The 21,261-nt window shown below is 41.2% G+C and overlaps 1 protein-coding gene across 2 annotated transcripts in view; it reads right to left on the reverse strand.

Annotated features, from left to right (window-relative positions):
- Positions 1-9,266: 9,266 nt before the first annotated feature.
- The window catches only part of LOC147122194 (ERI1 exoribonuclease 3-like), a 491,903-nt gene continuing 479,908 nt past the window's right edge, over positions 9,267-21,261 (reverse strand). For both annotated transcript variants that reach the window (XM_085983080.1, XM_085983077.1), the window contains one exon: positions 9,267-10,918. In XM_085983080.1, coding sequence (XP_085839206.1) covers positions 10,892-10,918 — 27 coding nt within the window. In that variant the 3' untranslated portion in view covers positions 9,267-10,891. The remainder of the gene's footprint in view (positions 10,919-21,261) is intronic.

Raw genomic sequence — 21,261 nt, forward strand, 5'->3', positions numbered from 1 at the left:
AGCGCACGTCAACCTAAGCACCCCACCCACCCGCCCCTTCAACCACCCTTTGCCCCACCTACTCGCACCACGCCAAGAATGGCCACCATGCTACAAATTGCAGAAACCTGTCTTCCCAAGTATTTTTTTTCTCTTAAGCTGATTCCCCACCATTCTTTCCTCTAGTATTCTAGGGAAGATTCAATGGCCCCGCACACTTGGAGAGAAGACCTGCAACTGGCACAAAGGGAGTGCAGAATTGGTAGAACAGGCCATGCAACAATTTCTTACTGGACTGCAATTTAGGGGCTTCTGCATTTAGTGTTTATTTCATGACTTGGGTTCATTAAGTTCCCAAATTTCATACACAAATATTTAAATGGCAATTTCTTCAGAATTCAGCATTATTTATGCACACCCATTTGGAATGGGAGCAAAGGAAGCACCATGGATGAAGGAACTCTTAAATTGCCAAAGGCTTTCTATGACTTTTTTTTCAATGTTTACAGTATACTTTTAGCACAGTTTGAGATTTTTTCTGTATTTCTAACTTACTTGTGGAAAAAATTTGGTGGTAATATTATCTCAAGATATGTTGTATCTAAGCTGTTTATAAAAAAAAACAATATTTCATGGTGGAGGTGGTACGATGAAAGATAGCATACTAGGGACATCAGCAGGCACGAGACCATTATCTGTAGCACTTGGCACCCCCTACCCCAATTGAGGAGAACTGCATCAACTTGCTGCAGGTCAGCAGGGCAGAGCTTTGCAAGGACCTGCAACCAACTGGAAACATGGGGCAGCACTGCCTTCCACTGTTATGCCTATAGCTTATTCCTTAGCTAGCATTGAAATATCAGTTAATGTGCTGCCTGGATATGGATCAACAAGTGACGGATGCATCAATCAGCATGCAGTTTCATCTCCTTTCCCAACAAATAGTATTACATAGCTGTTTGCTGTATTTGTGTGTGTATATAGAAGCAGGTTGGCGTCACTGCACAGATGCATTTCCCAACATACCAGGGATCCTTGTTGACTGCTGTGTGCCGAGCCTGAAGCCCATCTGGCTGTCGGTAACTGACCAGGTTTGTGTGGGAAGCCCATGGAAAATGCGAGTGTGGCAAAGTTTTCAATTGACTGTGCCCCGCTGAAGTATGGGTATGCATGGGGCTTCCTTCATCTTGTGTCTTGCGTAAGGCTTAAGTTGTGTACAGACTGTGTGATAATGATATTCATAAGCTAGCTTTGCAGCATCTGGTGAGGCCAGCTCATCATTCATTGCTCTGCTGGCGCATGATCTGCGCCTTGTGCTTTTTAGCCAGGATTGCTGAATCGGCCCTTATCTGCCAGCTTTGCTTAGAAACATGTGAACATTCAGGATTATGACAGAGTGCTGGTGATATTGCAAATTCATTCATAAATCTTTCAGTTGCAAAATTGAGTAATAAGTGATTATTTTAGCTTGGTCTCCCTATGACCTTCATCACTCCGTGAAAGAAAGTTGTCTTTTACAATCGGACATTCATTTTGCTTTTCCCTTTGTATGAAAAAGTGAAACAGTTTACATTTTCTTCACACATATGTAGCCTTTTCCTCCATTTACAGAAAAGGTGTTGGCCTTGAAATTCCTGGGGACCCACTCCGCCACACTATACTCATCTCAAAACCATTGACCCCATCCCAAATCGCAGGGACCAGGTTGTTTGCACGACCAGGGTGGCTGCATGGCAACTGCCATCAAACATCCTTGGAAAATGACCCGCAGCCAATCTGTGTGGGGTGCCCTTCTGGGCCGAAGACAAAACTCTTTTTTTAAAAACAACTCTTCTGCAACCAGCAGAGCCATTGTCCCTGCCAATTAAAGGTAATTGATCCCCTCCAGGATCTAGTAAAGGTTAATCTAGTAACAGTTTGTGGCCTTTCTAAAGGCCAAGGCAGTTGTTACCACTACGGCTTCAAAAAGATTATTTCTATAGAATAGACCCACATTTTAATGGGCCATGTCAGTGAACTGCTGAAACATAACTGCTACTGCTTTGCTCATTCCACAGCTGGCTTAATGGTATTTATACTAGTTAAGTCACTGTCACGCCACTTGAGAAGTGAGAAATGAGAAGTATTACAGATGTGTCATAATTGGCCAGGTTTCTAGTGCTACCTTAATAGAAGTGTGTTTCATAAAATTATCCAGCTAAAAACTGAGGTGAAACGCCATTTTAGATTGTACCCATTTTATTCAACAACAAAAAATGGGGAGCGTAATATCTTCGTTTCCAAAAACAGAACACATTACCCTGGGTTTTAGTCTTCCCCAAAATGACATTTCTCTGCACAATTAAGTTTAATGACATTTATTTAATGCTACACGAGCTGCCCCAAATCTACCAGTTAGTTGACCCCATTGCTGCTGCCAACTGGCTGCAGTACAATTGCAGTCCATGTAGTCAGCCAAATTGGTGCAGGAAAACATTTTGTCAGCTGTTATTGAAAAGCCCAGAGAAGGAAAATAAACTGTACATCACAGTCATGTGTATGCCAAAGGACACAAACTCAATAGTGATAGCGATGTTGGTGTTCTAACATTTCACTCTATCTTTTCCAAATAAAGAAAACTGTAAAGTACAACACTGGATTATGTTGCCGTGAAACAACTGGACTCACTGAAAGGGCCGAGACCCAAGCATTGTTTTTTTTTCCTCCAGTATACTTTTAAAACCATAGAGGGGAACATAAAACTATCTGAGCAAAATAGTTGAGATCAGTCAGCTACTAGTGACCTCCATGACAAATTGCCCTCTTCTGCTGTGCAGGTTGTGAAGATAAGTTTACAGCTCCAGTAGAACACACAAGTTCACAATAATGTAACTTTAAGAAGAACAGAGTAAGGTTTTAACTAAAAGCAATGATAACTAATTAACAACTGCTTCAGCAGGCTGAATATCAGAGAAGCTGTATATTGTGCCTATTATCCCATGGGTATCCCTATTATTAACCATTACAGATGATGCAGTGCTATTTTTACACTGAGAAAATAATGTTTATGCATTTTATTACCATCCTACCTGTCATCTTACCTTACCCAAGTGTGCAATAAATAATGCTAAGTAAACTTTGCAGTATATTCACAAAGCTCATTAGCTTCATTATTGTTTGTAAATTATTTGTTCAGAGTTGCACCTTCTTGGAGCCAACATCTTGTATTCGAACAAGACTGCTTTAGGGCAGGTCTGCAGTCACTGCTGTGGTCTGAATGTGTTCTGTTACAATCACAGTCTCTAACACTGTCAGGTAAACCATTTGAAGCTTTTAACACTAAGTGGGGACCTATTTTGTTGCACAATTATGGACATACAGACAGGATCATTGTACTGGCAAGTAAATGATATAGAAATAATATTAAAGGTTTGCAAATTGTTTCAACAACTTCTAAAACCACTTACAGTACTGGAAGAATACTGTTCAACACTGCTGTTGGCCTTTTTAAAAACATAAACAGGCGCAGGAGCGGGCCATTCGGCCCCTCGAGCCTGTTCCGCCATTTAATGAGATCATGGCTGATCCGATTTTGGCCTTGACTCCACTTTTCTGCCTGCTCCCCATAACCCTCGACTCCCCTGTTGCTCAAAAATCTGTCTTCATCTCCACCTTAAAGATATTCAATGACTCAGCTTCCACAGCTCTCTGGGGTAAAGATTTCCAAAGATTCACAACCCTCAGAAGAAATTCCTCCTCATCTCAGTCTTAAATGGGCGACCCCTTATTCTGAGACTATGCCCCCTCGTTCTAGATTCCCTGACGAGGGGAAACATCCCCTCAGCATCTACTCTGTCTAACCCCCTCAGAATCTTATATGTTTCAATAAGATCACCTCTCATTCTTCTAAACTCCAATGAGTATAGGCTCAACCTTTCCTCATAAGACAACCCTCCCATCCCAGGAATCAACCTAGTGAACCTTCTCTGAACTGCCTCCAATGCCAGTATAGCCCTCCTTAAATAAGGGGACCAAAACTGTACACAGTACTCTAGGTGTGGTCTCACTAGCACCCTATACAGTTGTAGCAAGACTTCCCTACTTTTATACTCTATCTCCCTTGAAATAAAGGCCAACATTCCATTTGCCTTCCTAATTACTTGCTGCACCTGCATGTTAACTTTGTGTTTCATGTACGAGGACACCCAAATCCTTCTATACCACTGCATTTTGTAGTCTTTCTCCATTTAAATATTTTTCTTTTCTATTCTTCCTACCAAAGTGGATAACTTCACATTTTCCCACATTGTACTCCATCTGCCAAATTTTTGCCCACTCACTTAACCTATCTATATCCCTTTTACAGACTCTCGATGTCCTCCTCACAACTTGCTTTCCCACCTATCTTTGTATCGTCTGCAAATTTGGCTACAATACACTCGCTTCCTTCATCCAAGTCATTAATACAGATTGAAAATAGTTGAGGCCCCAGCACTGATCCCTGTGGCACCCCACTAGTTACAGATTACCCTCCTGAAAATAACTCATTTATCCCGACTTTCTGTTAGTTAGCCAATCCACTATCCAATCTAATATATTACCCCCAACACCATGAGTTCTTATCTTATGCAATAACCTTTTATGTGGCATCTTGTCGAATGTCTTTTGGAAATCCAAATACACGACATATACTGGTTCCCCTTTATCCACCCTGCTCATTACCTCCTCAAAGAACTCTGATAGATTTGTAAAACACTATTTCCCTTTCATACAATCAAACAGAGTCAACATGGTTTTATTATGATTTTCTAAATGCCCTGCTACTACTTCCTTAATAATGGATTTGAGCATTTTGCCAATGACAGATGTTAGGCTAACTGGCCTATAGTTTCCTGCGTTCTGTCTCCCTCCTTTTTTGAATAAGGGTATTTACATTTGCGGTTTTCCAATCTGCAGGGACTTTTCCAGAGTCAAGGGAATTTTGGAAGATTACAACCAATGCATCCACTATCTCTGTCGCCACTTCTTTTAAGACCCTAGGATGCAGGCCATCAGGTCCAGGGGACTTGTCAGCCTTTAGACCCATTAGTTTGCCTAGCACTTTTGCTCTAGTGATAGTGATTGTTTTAAGTTCCTCTCTCCCTTTTGCCCCTTGATTTTCTACTATTACTGGGATGTTTTTAGTGTCCTCTACTGTGAAGACAGATATAAAATATTTTGTTCAATGCCTCTGCCATTTCCTTGTTTCCCATTATTTCCCCAGTCTCATCCTCTAAGGGACCAACGTTTATTTTAGCTGCTACTCTTCCTTTTTATATACTTGTAGAAGCTCTTACTGTCAGTTTTTATATTTCTTGTTAGTTTACTCTCGTAAGCTATTTTCTCCCTCTTTTTTTTAGTCACCCTTTGCTGGTTTCTAAAATTTTCCCAATCTTTTTGTTCTTAGTGTTTCTTTTAATAAAGAATTCTATCTACCCAGTCTGGCCTACACATACCTCTACTCCACACTAAGTGCTTAACTCTTAATGGCCCCTCAAATTGTGTAGTCCGTTCTATGTGGCTTACCCTTAATGCCTCTTGAAGTGGCCAAACAATTACAGTTCACGGTAACTAGGGATGGGCAATGACTGAGGCCTTGAAATTGTTGCCCATGTCCCAAGAACAAATAAAATATTTTAGGGGGAATAATCAGAATAGCTTTTAGATTGCCATGCACATAACAAAAAATGAACAGCTCTGAGTCTCTAATTGGCCACATGTAGTTGTAAGGCGGCAGCTGAATGAATGCAGGCACTTTGGCCTGAATTGGGAGTTTAGCAATGAAGTTTAGTTGGCTTGAAAATACTTTCAACTATTTGAGGTTCTGAATTTTTTGAATTATGACAAGAAGTAGAAACCAGTGTTGTGCAGATCTTGCATTACATGAGTCCATTTTTATATTCTTTTTTGGGCCCTTTTCTCCTGTCTCATCCCCTTCCTATCACTCAATCATTTCTCTCCTCGGGTACTTTGCCCCCTTCCCCAACTCTTCACTACTCCTTTGCCTTCCTGCCGCCATTGCAGGCTTGAAGCATCCTCAAATGAGTCCAGTTACCCTCTGTGCCTCTATTGGCATTCACCAAAGAACCCATCCAGACACTTGTCTCCTTACTCCAACTACCCCATCCTCCTCTCGCGTCAACCTACCTGCCGAGCATGCCTACTGGGGGCTAGCCTCGACAAACTCTCTCCTGTCCTGCTCACTCCACCCACCATTACTTCCTTGGACTCTACTAGTGGATTAATCACCGGTCCTCTTCACAATTCTCTACAGAATGTCCATTCACTCGAGAAAGGGGCCTTTGCCATCCACAATCTTGTTATGGATGATTGCATTGACATCCTAGGTCTTGTCACATCCAGACTATTCCAATGTTCTCCTAGCTGACCTGCCATCCTCCATAAATTTCAGCTCATCCAAAACTCTGCTGCCCGTATCCTATCTTTCACCAAGTCCTGTTCACCCATCACCCCTATCCTTGCTGATCTACATGAGCTCCCACTGCACCAACGCCTCAAATTAAAAATTATCATCCTGTGTTTAAATCCCTTCATGGACTTGTCCCTCCCAATCTCTGTAACCTCCTCTAGCCCTACTCCCCATTCCTCTGACTCTAGCCTCTTGTGCATCCTCACTTCCCTTTACCCCATCATTGATGGCTATGCCTTCAGTCATCTAGGCCCCACACTCTGGAATTTTCTACCTAAACTCTCTGCCTCTCCACCTCACACTCTTTTCATACCTTTCTTAAAACCCACCTTTTTGACCAAGCTTTTGGTCACCCCTTCTTTGGCTCTGCACTAATTTTTCCTTGCACCTCTCTGAAGCGTGTTAGGATTTTTTTTCCACCTTAAAGGTGTTATATAAATACATGTTGCTGTTGTTGGAAGAGGTAATGTAGGAAATTTCTGGGGGATCTGAAGCTGTCTTGATAAATATACAGTGTTAGATGCCCATGATAAAGATAAGATTGGTGACTCGGGGTGGTAAATCATGAGCAGCACCATGGAGAAATGGTTATCCAAGGGGGAAAGTTAGTGGGAGATTTTATAGTGAAAGGCATGAACAGTTGCTTCTGTAAGCATAAATGTGATTCCTGAATGGTGTCTTGTCTCCCAGGTGCCCAGGACATGACACAAAGTAGATGATTTTGGCCTTGATCATAGCAGCCATTGCTGCTCTGGCAGTATTCTTGGGCCTGTAGCACCAGTTGAAAATTCTACCTCACTTTCAAGCACAAGGCCATGGGAGGTGACCTGCCAAATTTGGGCATTCCGAGACCTAAAAAGCCATTGTGCACTTTGGGTGGTAAAGCAGCTTTGATAAATTGTGGCCTTTTTCTATTAGAGTGGAGAAGGTTATGGAGTCATCTAATAGAGAGAGATCTTCAATTGTGAAGGGGTATGAGATGGTAATGAATCTAATGTAACATAAACAGGAGGTTTGAAAAAGTGTTTTTATACAGAGTGGTTAGCATTTGGAATATCTACCAAAAATCTTTGTTGGAGTCCATAAATGTGAAAGAGAGAAATATTTAAGGGTATGGGGATCAAGCAGGAAAATGGCATTAGACTGGTTGGCTCGTGAAGAAAAGCACTAGTGCAGACTTTGTGGGCAGGTGGGATGTATCTCTGCTGTAACTTCTATGGTGACAATGTAAGATCTTTCTGAGCATTCCATAATTTCTCCTTGCATTGAAAGTTGCATGGAATTTCACATGACCACGCTTCCTTGAAAATTTAAATAACTGAGTTAACCTTTCTCTACCTTTAACAATGGTATTTCAGGACTAGCTTGGTCCTACAATACGTAATACACATGCCTCTCTCTCTTGCAATGAATGTCTTTTATTTCTCACAGTCTTACTTTCTGAAATAAATTGACAGGTGCATCAATAAACAAGAGTTTTCACCTTAACTTTCTGTGGTTCAGCTCCATCACTTGTATCCCAGAATTTAATGCCACTTTGAAAAATAACTCTACAATGCTAAATTTTAGACAACTGTCTTGATAAATTTCAGTTATAGACACATATTCTATTTTTATAACCAAGTTTTGCAGAGATTTGCGCCTAATGGAAATCAACAGTGGTGATCCTTCAGCTTTAAATGGAAGCCGTCATTTTAAAAGTGGTGGAAGCATTAACATCAATAATGTAAAATCTATTGACAGATGAAATCGTGTATTCCATCATAAGTTGATTAAAGGATGAAGTAAACACAATTTTTAGTGAATGGACTACTACATTTACCTTGACAAAGATTATTAAATGGTTTGTGAAGTTTCCAGTTGATCTATGAATGCATTGATTATTTGTTTTAGTAGGTATAATATAGCCCTCAAAGGCAAAAGTTAAGATGACATCTGTATGTATCGTTTGATGATTTCATTGCCCCAGATGTAATATACAAATGCCACTGCAGAATCCATGTTATTCTGTAAGATTTATAAGAATGGGCAAGTTTTCCCACTTAATGCTTCCTGTCTTTCTCACTCTTGGGTATGGAACTTAAGAGTAGCAATCTGTTAAATACACTGGCTAAACTCGTGTATTATAGATGGATACGTTGTGCAATTTAGCCATATGCTTCAAAACAATATAAACTAAACATACTCCTTTACATGACGTTTTCTGGAATCGGCAGTTAGCCCATCTGCTATTTCAGTGGGGTTGGTCTTGCTCTTGATGTGATCCAAGTCTGCATGAGAGCCTTGCAGACAAGGATACTTACCAATCAGGACTCCTGATGAAATCCTGAAAATGACTCTGAGGTAGATAATTCCACCAGGTCAAGGAAGCAATTGTTGCTGCAGTCAAGATTCTCCTGTATGGGTTCAAGTTGGACAACTATGCAGCAATTACAGTTCCAAAGAAATGTTATTAGGTCCTGGTGCATAGGAATGTTGAATATTCTCTTCCTTTGTGTGGTTGTAACATGGGAAGTGTTGTCCATAGTGCATTATAGTCACAGCTAAATGGAGGTCAGTACTACTTGAGCGATAATAATGTATGAATATATATCTTTCAGTTACTAATGATTTACCTGGAATGAGTAGCTAGGATGATTTTTTTTGTTCATCTCACAGAAGACACTGAAATAAACTTAGTAGGTTAATTTGGCAGATACGAGTTGGATATTCTCTACTCTGATGGTGGTACCTGGCAACTTTTATATTGTAATTAAGTTGTGTCTTGTGACTATGTTTGTACTGTGGCAGTAGTCAATTTTCATTAATAGACCATCAAGATATGAAACTAGTTCATAAAAATGTTACACCAGCCTAGTATTTAATAACTTGCAGCACAGAAAATGTATTAAATTAAGAAATATCTGCATTTCATAAGAGTATTACAAAAACGTTTTACATGATGAGATTCAGTCAGCATGTAGTTTCCATCATGCACATTATAACAAAAGAATAATTAAATGAAATAATTAAACTTGATCAGTGTTAAGCATGAACTAACTAAACTTGATTGAAGATTAAGATTGAACTAAAGATTGCTTCTCCTTTATAGGTAACTGGTAATCAGTAAGAGACACAAAAGTTACCATTGCTTTAGCTATTTGCCGATACTTTTCCTCCACCTATTTATTCTTCCCCATAATTCCAAAAATTTCTCTTGAAATGCATTTTCCACCTGAATTTTAATATACAATTCAGTACCTTCATTTGGAAAACTCACCATCATTGCAGACCACTCAACTGTCACCTTGCACTGAAGGATAAAAACAAGTATTTTTTTCTTATCATTTGAAAAAAAATTGAATAAGTGAAATAAAACAGACTAGAAAAGGTGAAATATGGCATAAAAACAGCCAGAACTACTTTAAAAGGGATGTGTTTTACATTGAATTCTCACATAATCCTTAGTTGATATAAAGGGAAATACAAGTACATATAATGGAAATTTGTAACAGCAGATGGGGAATGGGGAGAATGTCGTCTTTGCACAGTGTATAGTGAAATGCACTCGTGCACAACGGAAATTGGGCCTCTCTGGCTAGTGAAATTATCTATGGAGGGTGGGTTTCCAACAGAATCACTGTCCCAAAGTGTGAGCCTGCCACTGCCAGGGAGGACAATGTAGTGGTGCTGCAGTAAGACATCTGCTGCTGCGCCATGGAGAGGATACTGATGTTAAAGGCGGCACAAATACCCCGAAGAACCAGGTAAATTTGTAAAGGGCTGGACCGAAGCCTTCAGGTGAATGTTTGGGCCCTTTGTGGAGGGAGAGATAGCCACTACTAAGCCCTAATCCATCAATCCATGAACTGGTGGGCTTTCTGCTACAGCCTCAGGGATAATCGCACCCCTCTCCTGGTGTTCCCTGGAGGGTGCTCTTGCGGGTTTTTGGCCCTAATATACACACGGCGGAACTGTGACCCGAACCCTGACAGGGTGGGGCTGTAGTGGTAGGCCTCCACGTCTGATTTTCCTCTGCTATACCACAGACTATTAGGCCAATCAATCTCTCTGCAGGCTCCCTGTAACCCACAATTTTAAAGCACAAAACATGATAACAGACATAGTTAAGAGTATAAGTATTTTCCTTTACACATTTTAGGATTTTTGACACTTTAGAAAATAAGCTTCCCTTTTAAGTTAGAAATAAACTTCAATTTTCAATAAAAAAGAAAACATATTTTACTAGTCAATCAGCAGCAGAATTGTCCACCTTATGAAGCAAAGAATATCTTTATGTAACATTAGTATAATTAAACTAGATTATTTTTGACAACAGATTACATGCCATACGTGGTTTAACTACTTTTGCCATATATCTTTGTAGGCTTTTTCAAAGCAGTGAGACATGTTCTTTTCTTCTGCATGCTCAGAGGTTTGATCCAGTTTGTTTGAAAGTGAACCCTTTTCGTGCCAGTTCCTTCATTATGTTGGCAATGTTCTTGCAGTCATCTGTTTGGAAAACATTTTTTTTTTTTTAAAAAAGGATGGAAATACAGTTTTACTCTTTACAGCGAGAAGATAAAACAAACACAAACTACAACATAAAAAAGAACAGGCTGAGGAATGTAATGAAAGCCTTTGAGAGTTAAGAGTCACCAAGGAAAAGATCTCGCATCTAAATGGCTGAGCATGCTAGACTATTTGTAAACCTTGTTTTTTGCTTACACACTGAGACCACAGATTGACTATTATGGACCACAGTGCAGAGAAAGGCCAGCTGAAGAATAGATTAATTAGCACTTTGCTATTCATTTGATAGTTAAATAAAAACAGAACATGAGCTTCATTTTATTTTGTTGGATATGTGGAAGACTGAAATATTACAGGGTGACCAGGCATACAGGAATAGTGCACTGAATCAACTTTGGCGATAGGTTAAATGAAACTGCCACCCAAATATCCAACAAATAGTTTTCTAATCATCACTGTGCTACCATGTTAGCTTACAGTTTGTTTATTTTAAATGCCCCCTTAGGGTTAAAATACAGATACGGGGGCTGATTTACAACTACTGCCGGCCCTGTTTTCTAACATAAAAAGCTCATCCAACAGTTGAAAATTGTAACACAAAAACCTGTCCATTGACTACTCAAGGACCGCCCAATACAATCTTCAGGTGAGCCTCGAAATGGGTGGCTAGACTTCTTACCCGAAACCGGACCCTGTTTGCAATTTTTAGTACCAATGGGCAAAGCATGCACTTTGCACACTCCGCCCGCAGATACCTGTCACGGAGTGGCCTAACCAGCATTCCTTAAAGGGATCACTGCAAGTCACTCAAAAACAGGTAAGTTTCAAGTATAAAAGTGATATTTGAGGAGTTGGGAGAAGCATTAATACTCCTTCTGACCCTTCAAAAATTGATCCCCACGTAACCCAAACCTGTGAGGCCCTCCCCTGGGATCATCTCCTTTCACCTATCTGCACCAGCGAGGTTTGTACTGGAGCGGTGGAATTTTGGCCCTCTCCCATTAGCAAGCTGATTGAAATGTGCAAGCAACTTGCAGATGGTATTAAATGAGGCCCAACTATTAAAATTAGTTTGGCCTCTCACTGCAGCCATCGGGCAGGTACGGTGGACGTCCTGTCTACTTTGTGCCCATTTTGAGTGAAAGTTCAAAATTGCTTCCACTATGCAGTACCATTTTGCACCCAAAGTTTGGAAGGATGTTCAATAAAAACAAAAAGAATGACTGTATTTGGAAATAACGGATGGTCAGGTTGATGCCCCTGTGGCTCAGAGAGTAAATATATTGCCTGATGTGTTACTGAATCATACAGAGAAAGAAAGTCCCATCTGTGAGTCATGGTGTATGAGAAATTCATGGCAGCAGCAAGGATACAATTGGCCATGGGATTAGGGAGCAGAAAAATTGTTACAAATCCTGCTCTTCAACACTATCCAATGATCCCTGCTGGAAAGTGCATTTGTGGATATTGGGTTAGGACAGGACCAGGAAGTTACAGAAAAAGCTACAGTACAGAATCCAACCATGAGGTTTACATGCAAGAAGAATTTAGTACAGGTCATGAATGTTGAACGTTCATTAATATCTTTTGACACAAGCTCTGAGTGCCATCTCACACATGTAGAAGCAATAAGGCTTATAGTTTAGAATTATGGGGGAAAGTGAATGTTTCCTGCAGTATTTTCAGGAGTAAAATATTTGTATGAGAAATGAAATACTTCTCTTGTCACAGCTATTGATTGAATAAATGTCTAAAAATGGTCAATAAATTTCCTGACATATTTATGCCTTTTAAAAAGTGCTTTCTAATAATTCCTGTTAAATTGTGCTTGTATGGAAGTATAATTATGGCATTGGAAGGATGAACTTCTAGTGAGGAAAGCATTGCTAATCTCCAGGAGTGTACGGCATCATTGGGTATAGCTTCAAACAGATTTTACATTACAAAATTCTGTGTGAGGTATTTGTGTGGTTGTCTTTCTGCCCGTGTGGGAGTGAGTGAGGAGGAAGACAAAACAGAAGAGCAGTATGGTACTAGCTCTGGGCTTGGGGGAGGCTCAATTCCCTCCACATTCTTGTATGCAAGGTTGCCTGGTTAATGTCCTCCAAGAGTCAAGGATGTGTGATTTCTGAGTCTTTCTACAGCTCAGATCTGTTCCCTTGTATTATGGACCATCTTATTATGCAAGCAGAGTAGTCTTGACATGCAAGTTGAAAGAACACACACAGTGACAGACATGTGCCCAACTTGCAGCCCATTCTCTGAGTAAATTACCATGCATTATGCAGTTAGGTTGTGCTACAATTATTTGATGTGTGAAGCCCTTTGAAGAGATCAATTTGGCAAGGCTTTCAATTGTAAATTGGACATACTTGGACCATCTATCCGTGAATGAATGTTGGGTGGTAATTTTTTTCCACATCTGTTTCTAGGTCATTACATGGATTACATTGGATATAGAGCACATAAACAGGCCATTCGGCCCAACCAATCCACTCGAGCCTCCTCCCGCCTTTCCTCAGCTAACTCTATCAGCATAACCCTCTATTGCCTTCTCCCACATCTGCTTATCTAGCCTCCCCTTAGATGCATCTATACTATTTACTTCAACCACTCCCTGTGGTAGCGAGTTCCACATTCTCACCACTCTCCCTGGGTAAAGAAGTTTCTTCTGAATTATTGTATTGATGGCCTCTAGTTTTGCTCTTCCCCACAAGTAGAAACACTCTCTGTATCTACTCTATCAAAACCTTTCATAATTTTAAAGACCTCTATTAGGTCACCCCTCAGCCTTTTCTTTTCAAGAGAAAAGAGACCCAGCCTGTTCATCCTTTCCGGATAGGTATACCCTCGCATTTCTTGTATCATCCTTGTAAATCCTTTTTGTACCCTCTCCAGTGCCTCTATATCCTTTTTAATATGGCAACCAGAATTGTACACAGTACTCCAAGTGTGATCTAACCAAGGTTCAATACAGATTTAGCATAACTTCTCTACTTTTCAATTCAATCCCGCTAGAAATAAACCCTAGTGCTTGGTTTGCTTTTTTATGGCCTTGTTAACCTGTGTTGCTACTTTCAGTGATTTGTGTATTTGTACTCCGAGATCCCTTTGCTCTGCTACCCCACTTGGGTAATATATGACCTCCCTATTTTTCTTACCAAAATGTAATACAGTACCTCACATTTATCTGTGTTGAATTTCATTTGCCAATTATATGCCCATTCTTCAAGTCCTGCATATATTGTGCACAGCACTGGTCTTATCTGCTGTCTGTTACTAGGCATGCTGCACTGGTGTCCTCTGGGGATGGTGCCCTGGAGTACCAAATAGGGCAAGTCTCCTCACAACCACCTCATGTAAAAGCTACCAAACATGGGTCCGAGTTCTGCGTCACTGTATCAGTTGCTCCTGGCTCCACATTTCTTTTGTCATCCATGAGTTTTTACCAGCCATTTCATTTGCTTCGTGGATAGGCTTGCACACAATTTCAAAGTCCTTCCAACGTGGTAAGGCTAAAATCTAAATTTCCCTTTCTCACAGCTTTTGGAAAGGCTGAGAAATCATGTTGAGTGGCCACATCCCTTTAATTCTGGTCTCCAGCCCTTTTAAGGGCTGACAATGTGGCATATTTCTCATGCCCCTTTCGCATTTTGTGAGCTCCTATTGGCAGGCCCAACTCAGGCCAGGGGCTCATCTTAAATATATAATTAGGCCAATCCCAAATGGTCTGGTGGGAAAAGCTCACATTGTGCCAATTCCACCAACTCAAAGCAAGGACTGGAAAATCTACTCTCATCTTTTGGTATATATGGCAACCTAAGTCCGAAGCTGCTCCTGTTTGTCAGTGTTTGTAATACTGTTGGATAATCTGAATATTCAATAAAAAATGAAGCAAGGATCTGTAATAGCAGCAGCAGCTAACAGTTACCTTGGTCAAGTTAATATGCATGTTTTGTGTTGGTGATCTGGCTGTATGCAATTTAAATCACATATGTAAGTAAGGGCACATGGAACTGTGGCGGTGGTGTGGCTCTGATTGCCTGGTCCCATCTTGACCTGCCCTCTTACTTCTCTGGCACAATCTCTTATTACCATAACAATTTGCATTTATATATCGCTTTTTACATAATAAAATGTCCCAAAGCACTTCACGAGTGTTACCAAACAAAATTTGACACTGACCCGCTTGGTCAAAGAGGTAGGTTTTAAGGACCGTCTTAAAGGAGGAAAGAGAGGTAGAGGGGCAGAGAGGTTTAGGGAGGGAATTCCAGAGCTTAGAGCCTTGGCAGCTAAAGGCACGGCTGCCACTGGTTGAGCCATTAAAATTGGGGATGCGCAAGAGACCAGAAATAGAGGAACACAGAGATCTCGGAGGGTTGTAGGGCTGGAGGAGGTTACAGAGATGGGGAGGGGTGCGGCTGTGGAGGGATCTGAAAACAAGGATGAGAATTTTAAAATAGAGTGGTTGCCAGACCGGGAGCTAATGTAGGTCAGCGAGCACCTGACCCTCTACCACTCCTCCCCCCTTCTCCTAAAGATCCTTATAATCTTCTGTACTCTGAAGTCCTCTGGAAATTTCCTCCCTCCTGTCCTTATTTAGCATCTGCGCTGAGTGATTCCTCATCCTTGCCGATTTCAACTTTCACCTAAATTGTCACCCCATTCCAATTCATTTGCACTCCTATCCTCATTCAACTTCACCCCGCACACTATCTTCCCAAGCAAGCCCACAGCCAGCCCCTCAACTCTGTCATCTATGAGTGTTTGACGCCTTTGTGGTTTTTAATCGCTGACAAGCCATCTTCAATTATTTGCTTGTTTTCCTCAACATCCACATCTCTCTGCCATCCTCCAACCCTATTAAATTCACTGTCTGCATTAGGAAAAAAACTGCCTCCAATTAGAGTTTTATGGTATCTTTAACAGCATGAAAACCACTGTTAATGTGACTTCCCTATGCGATCAGCAAACTTAAAGACACATGAAAAATTTTGGCCTAGAAATTCACTGACACCCCATTTGGGGCGCCAGTCTCGCCAGGAGTATCGCCCCGGAAGGAGTCGCGAACGCCCGCCGGAAATTCAGTTTCACCGCCCCAAACGGAAGCGCGGCGCTACTCGAGGTGCCCCGCATCCCTCTTGGGACGCTGCAACTAAAAATCGCAGCACAACGTGCCGCAGCGCCACATGCTGCGGCACGGCGCGCTGCGGTACTGCAGGCCTTCCTCCCCTTCTTAAAGGGGAGGGGCCTGCTGCAGCGCGATCGGCGATCTCGAGTGCCGGCAAAAGAGCCCGGCACCGAGGAGAAGTGGCGGGCTCTTGGGACACAGTCAGCACAACGCGGGGGGGGGGGGGGGGCCTCAGGAGGCCGGGGACGGCAGCGCGAAGAGGTGCTGGCAGGTGGTCAGCAAAAAAAATGGCCGCCCCGCACCTCAACTGCCGCAGGTAGGCCCCCCTGAACCGGTCGCAAATTGCGTCCGGCGTTAAAGCAGGGGGCGCTACCAAATTTGGCGATCGGGGCTGTAGCAGGACGCTGCACACATCGGTGGCGGCGCAGCGCTAACGGCTAGCGCCGCCATTAGCACCCCGCTAAATTTAGCGGGAGGCGTGGCCAGTGGCGCAAAACCCACTAAGTGCCCTCTTTGGGCGCTAACGGGTGGCGCAGCCCACTGAATTTCTAGGCCTTTGTCTATGAACCTGTCATCAGTCACCTGAGAACTCCTTTTTAGTGTGGAAGCAAGTCATCCTCGGTTCCGAGGGACTGCCTAAGAAGAAGGTGGTATAAGGTAGTGGGATTTAGCTGTGTAAATACCAGGAGTTGACTTACAGACAGTAGTTTCCTGGGATTCAAACTAAAGTAGTGGTAGATAAAAGCAACTATTAATATATCCCAACTATATTGCATGAATAGCAATTTAATATATTTACTTTAGCTCCTCTGAAGTATTTGATTCCCACGTAGAGTTGATGCTAAGGCCTCCTGATATTTAGATCAGTATCAGCTAGTTATGTGGTGCTGGGTGGAGTACTGCACTATGTCTTTAGCTTGAGATTGGCACGGTGATGAGTTACTATACCTATGGATTCATACAATGCTCTAAGTCCTAACAGAGCAGAACACAAACAAAAACACAGCAGCTTTTCTTTTTGTAAACTTTCATAGTGTTTATGAAAAACACAGGAACCGCACTTAGAAAACAGCGGCTATGAAGAGAAAAAGCTTCCACGTAGATTTTTTTCCTCCAAAGGACAATATACGGCCATAGCAGAGGTAAAAAATGTCACTTGCCAATGAGCCTGGCGCTGGTTACTTGCAAGCTTTGGCTGAACTGAAAAATAAAACAACTCACCAGCTTGTATTTATTTTAACTTTACTGTGCTTATCCAGCCATCTCCAGTCCATTATTGCTTTTGCTGCTTTTTCTTCGCTTCATCTGAACCACTATTGAATCAGTGGATCTTTTTGGAGCTGTTCTCTACCTTCACTGACTGGCTCATCGCCTATACCAAAATTGCATTTTATTCCATTTTTAAGGATTGATTTCTCCTGGTGAAAGACCAATTAATAATTTTTGGGCTAAGTGAAAAGCTAATTTAGAGAGTCTCAAAAAATTGTCTTGCTCACGAATCAGCAACTAACTTTTAAAAAAGTAACAATTTAAATGCTTTCTCCACCACTGAGGTGCAAATCCGTTTATTTATTTCTGTACATTTATGGTGATTTGCTGTATATGTTATTGATGTAAGCTTTTTGTGTTTGCTTTAGTCAGGAAAGAAAAGTCTGTTTAGGTGCTTCTGCTCAAAGCAATTTTTACTCTCTTCACAAAACAAAATGACCCTTTATCCCTCTATTCACTAAGAGAATCCAAGAGGACCTTTACCTCATTTTGTATTCTTTTCAAATTTTTTTCCCCTTCAATGTTCTTCCATCCTCTCAATGGGAGAAGAAATTTCAAACGAATAAAATACCCCCAAAATTGTTTTTATATTAGCACCACCTCGCAAATCAAATATTTCATTTAGAACATTTGCCAACATGTCATTATTAGTAGATTGTAGAAGGATATCGCTTTGTTGGCCCTCTATTCCCAACCTTCAATGTGCCAAAACCAAATTCCAGGTTAGTATTACAATATCCAATGATGGGTTTCTCCAGCCTGTCACTCCAAACTGCTAATTTTGGATGAGTTCTGGCTGTATAGCTCGGAAGATATCCAAACAAAGGTTTGTGTTCATTAAAGGTGGGCAAGAAAAGTAGTCTTTCTTTGTCAAACTGTGTTCCTGCTAGCAAATCAGAGAGGCACTAATGATTGCCACGAAGTTCACAGCCCAGTTTTTGATGCTCTCCCAGCTGAAAGAAACTGTGTGGTTGGCATGCAGAATAGTTGGAAAGAAAATGTATTAGCACAGTGTGCCAAAAAACAGTTTTGAATGTCAGCCTTGGCTGACATTTGCCTTCAGGCTTCTTAAAGATGGCAAGTTGTCAAACTTGGTTGCGGCATCAGGTGTGGTACTAGAGGAGAAGACATGATACCTCACACATGGAGGACAATCAACAGGGTTTCCATCTCGGGTTTTAATCATCAACTGCTGGCCAAAGCGCAGGAGGAGATGTCTAATCACCTGCCTGTCCTTTTGAGCAGAGTCCAGGAAGTGGGGCAAGAGAAGCTACAAAGTGAAGAAAATGGGACAAAATGCATTAACATGTTTTTTTTAAACTTGAGAAAATCAAGTGCAAAAATGTACTGTTAAAGATGTTGTTGAACATGATTATGTTTTAGATACCGTAAGCGCTACGATTTTAGTTTCTGAGAAAGGGATCAATCAGCAGTTGCGTACTTTATTCCCAACTGGGATGTAGTTTGAGTTTCAGGGCAATCCTTCATTCAAACTTGACCAAGTTAATTAATCGTCACTCTCCCAAATCAACAGATGCCAAGTGCTACGTAAAAGCATCCCCTTCATTCCACTTAAAAATTGCCTCTGCCAGCTCAAGGTGAATTGGTGTAGAAAACAGTGAGAGAAAATAAAGTTTCCCTTGGATGTAAGATAGTTTGTAAAATTAAAGTGTATTTCATGAGCAGTTCGATCACAGAACGCCACACAAATGTAAAAGGTGTGGAAAGAACAACACAGCCAGAGAAAAGACAGTTCCATTAGTATTTTCAATGGTTGCAGTCAGTTGTAAAATAAACAACTCATCAGTGATTGAGATGGAGTTTTGGAGCTGAAGACTGTTGTAACCCTACAAGTCAGCCAATATTGCTTTTGGAGCTTGCCCTGGTATATGTTTTGTGCAGCTAACTGACCTATGAATTTATTTGTTTTAGGTATTGGTGACGGAGATTGATTTTTTGTGTCCTCCCATATTCTGTGTTAGACAATGGAAGTGTGTACTAGGATGTCATAAAAATAAACTGCAATTCATCTGAAACGGTTTCAAGATTCCTATGTCAAAATGGTTTTAGATTGCTCATTATACTGCACGTTATCCAGCTTAATTATAAATCTGTTACAATGGAGACAGCTGAAATTATTTTTTACTGAAATTAATGTATTATGTTTTCTGCTTTTAACATGTCTGTAAAGATCACTAAATGAAATAGAAAAGAAAAAGATAAAAAAGGGGAATAGAGAAACAGAAGCATGGATAAAAAAGAGCAAAAGGAGAAGAGAGATCAACAACAAAACTGAAAATATAAATTCAGAATTACATGTTCATTAAAAATGTGACCAATATTTACAGGGTTAAGCAATTCATGTTTAGATGTTGAGAACAATTCCAATTGTTTTGAAATGGTAAGAAAAAAAATCAGATTTTATAAAGATTGTTGTTTTTAAAAATCAGAATAGGACAATGCAGCTGCAACCACAATGTGTAATTTTTTTCTTGATGAAGCTGAGAGAGAAGTGATTCTTCTTCTCTATTCAGGACAGTCCAATCCTGTTGGATTATGTTTTTGCGTGGAGGCTTGATGTCTCCATTTCATTATGGTGCAGTAATCTATCATGCTGTTACCGTAAGGGTGACTTTGCCCAGCTGTGTGTGGCAGACTATAGCGGTGCCACGCTGAAAAAATCAAAATGAATGGTATGGGAGAAGAGCTCTGCATCACCACTGATCTGAAGATGATAAAGACGCCCCGACATCCATCTCTTCACTGTAAATTCAGAGAGTATTTTATAATCAAGCCCCGGCAATAATAATGTGAAATTAGGTCTCTCTATCAAAGGGGAGGCCTTTTAATCATAGCTTAAAGGGTGCTGCACTGTTTATCATAATTGAACTGTATCTGAGCTAATTGTAGCCATATTTCAATGTCCTGATGCACAAGTGATGCTGTATGTTAGGCTTGTGTTTGATTGAACCAAGCCAAAGTTGAGACAATGAATGCCTTAGGTATAAAGTGGAAGTAGACATGTACTAAGTGATATAGGGGCTTTCGATCTTTCCATTAGTGGCAAGGATTCCTTTCAGAACAATCTTGCTTCTTTTTAACCCCTTGAGCACAGAGCTTGTGTTTTTTTTCAATGTTTCTCACAGACAGGCTTTTATACATTGTAAATGGCTTTGTGGCCAATGTGGTACAGGGCACAGCGGAACACATGTACTAGGGTTGCATTGAAGATCACTAACTCTTGAATACTGACTCTGAAAAAAAAATCATGTGTTTTTTGAGGGGCCAGTGAAGAGAAATACTGTGCTGTGCTTTTCTAACAAGAATGTGAAATGTAAGAAACAATTGTCAAACCCATCTGAATCTATAGCCCCAATTTTGATTCGGGGCAGGAATCAGAGGTGCAGGGGTTGTTGCAGGCAGTGATCCGCCTGGTCCCCCTGAACATGCGGCCCAGGAAATTGTAACTCCCGGGCGTCATTTAAATGCCCCTACAGTGACTCCCGCCTGAAGGCGGTGGTACGATGACAACATCAGGCAGGAGTGGAAATTCATTGGGTGAGGGGGGGGGGGGCGCGGTCAGGCAGCTGGCAGGAGCTCACGGACAAGGTCCCCGGCAAGGTAAGTGAGAAATGGGGAACAAAGGATGGAACATAGGAACTGGGGTAGGCCATTGAGCTCCTTGAGCCTGTTATGTCATTCAATTAGATCAGATCTGTAACTTAACTCCATCTAACCGACTTGGTTCCGTAGCCTTTAATATCCTCGCCTAATAAAATTCTATCAATTTGAGTTTTGAAATTTTCAATTGACCTAGCCTCAACAGCTTTTTGGGATCAGTAAAGTTCATGATTGGGGTGAGACGTGGAGTGGGGGAGCCCAGAGCAGTAGAGGCCCAAGCTCTCTTTGTGGGGTCAGGAGA

The sequence above is a fragment of the Somniosus microcephalus genome, chromosome 3 (genome assembly GCF_052327205.1).
Source record: "Somniosus microcephalus isolate GS21.2 chromosome 3, FLI_Smic_1.0, whole genome shotgun sequence".
NCBI classification, from domain to species: Eukaryota; Metazoa; Chordata; class Chondrichthyes; order Squaliformes; family Somniosidae; genus Somniosus; species Somniosus microcephalus.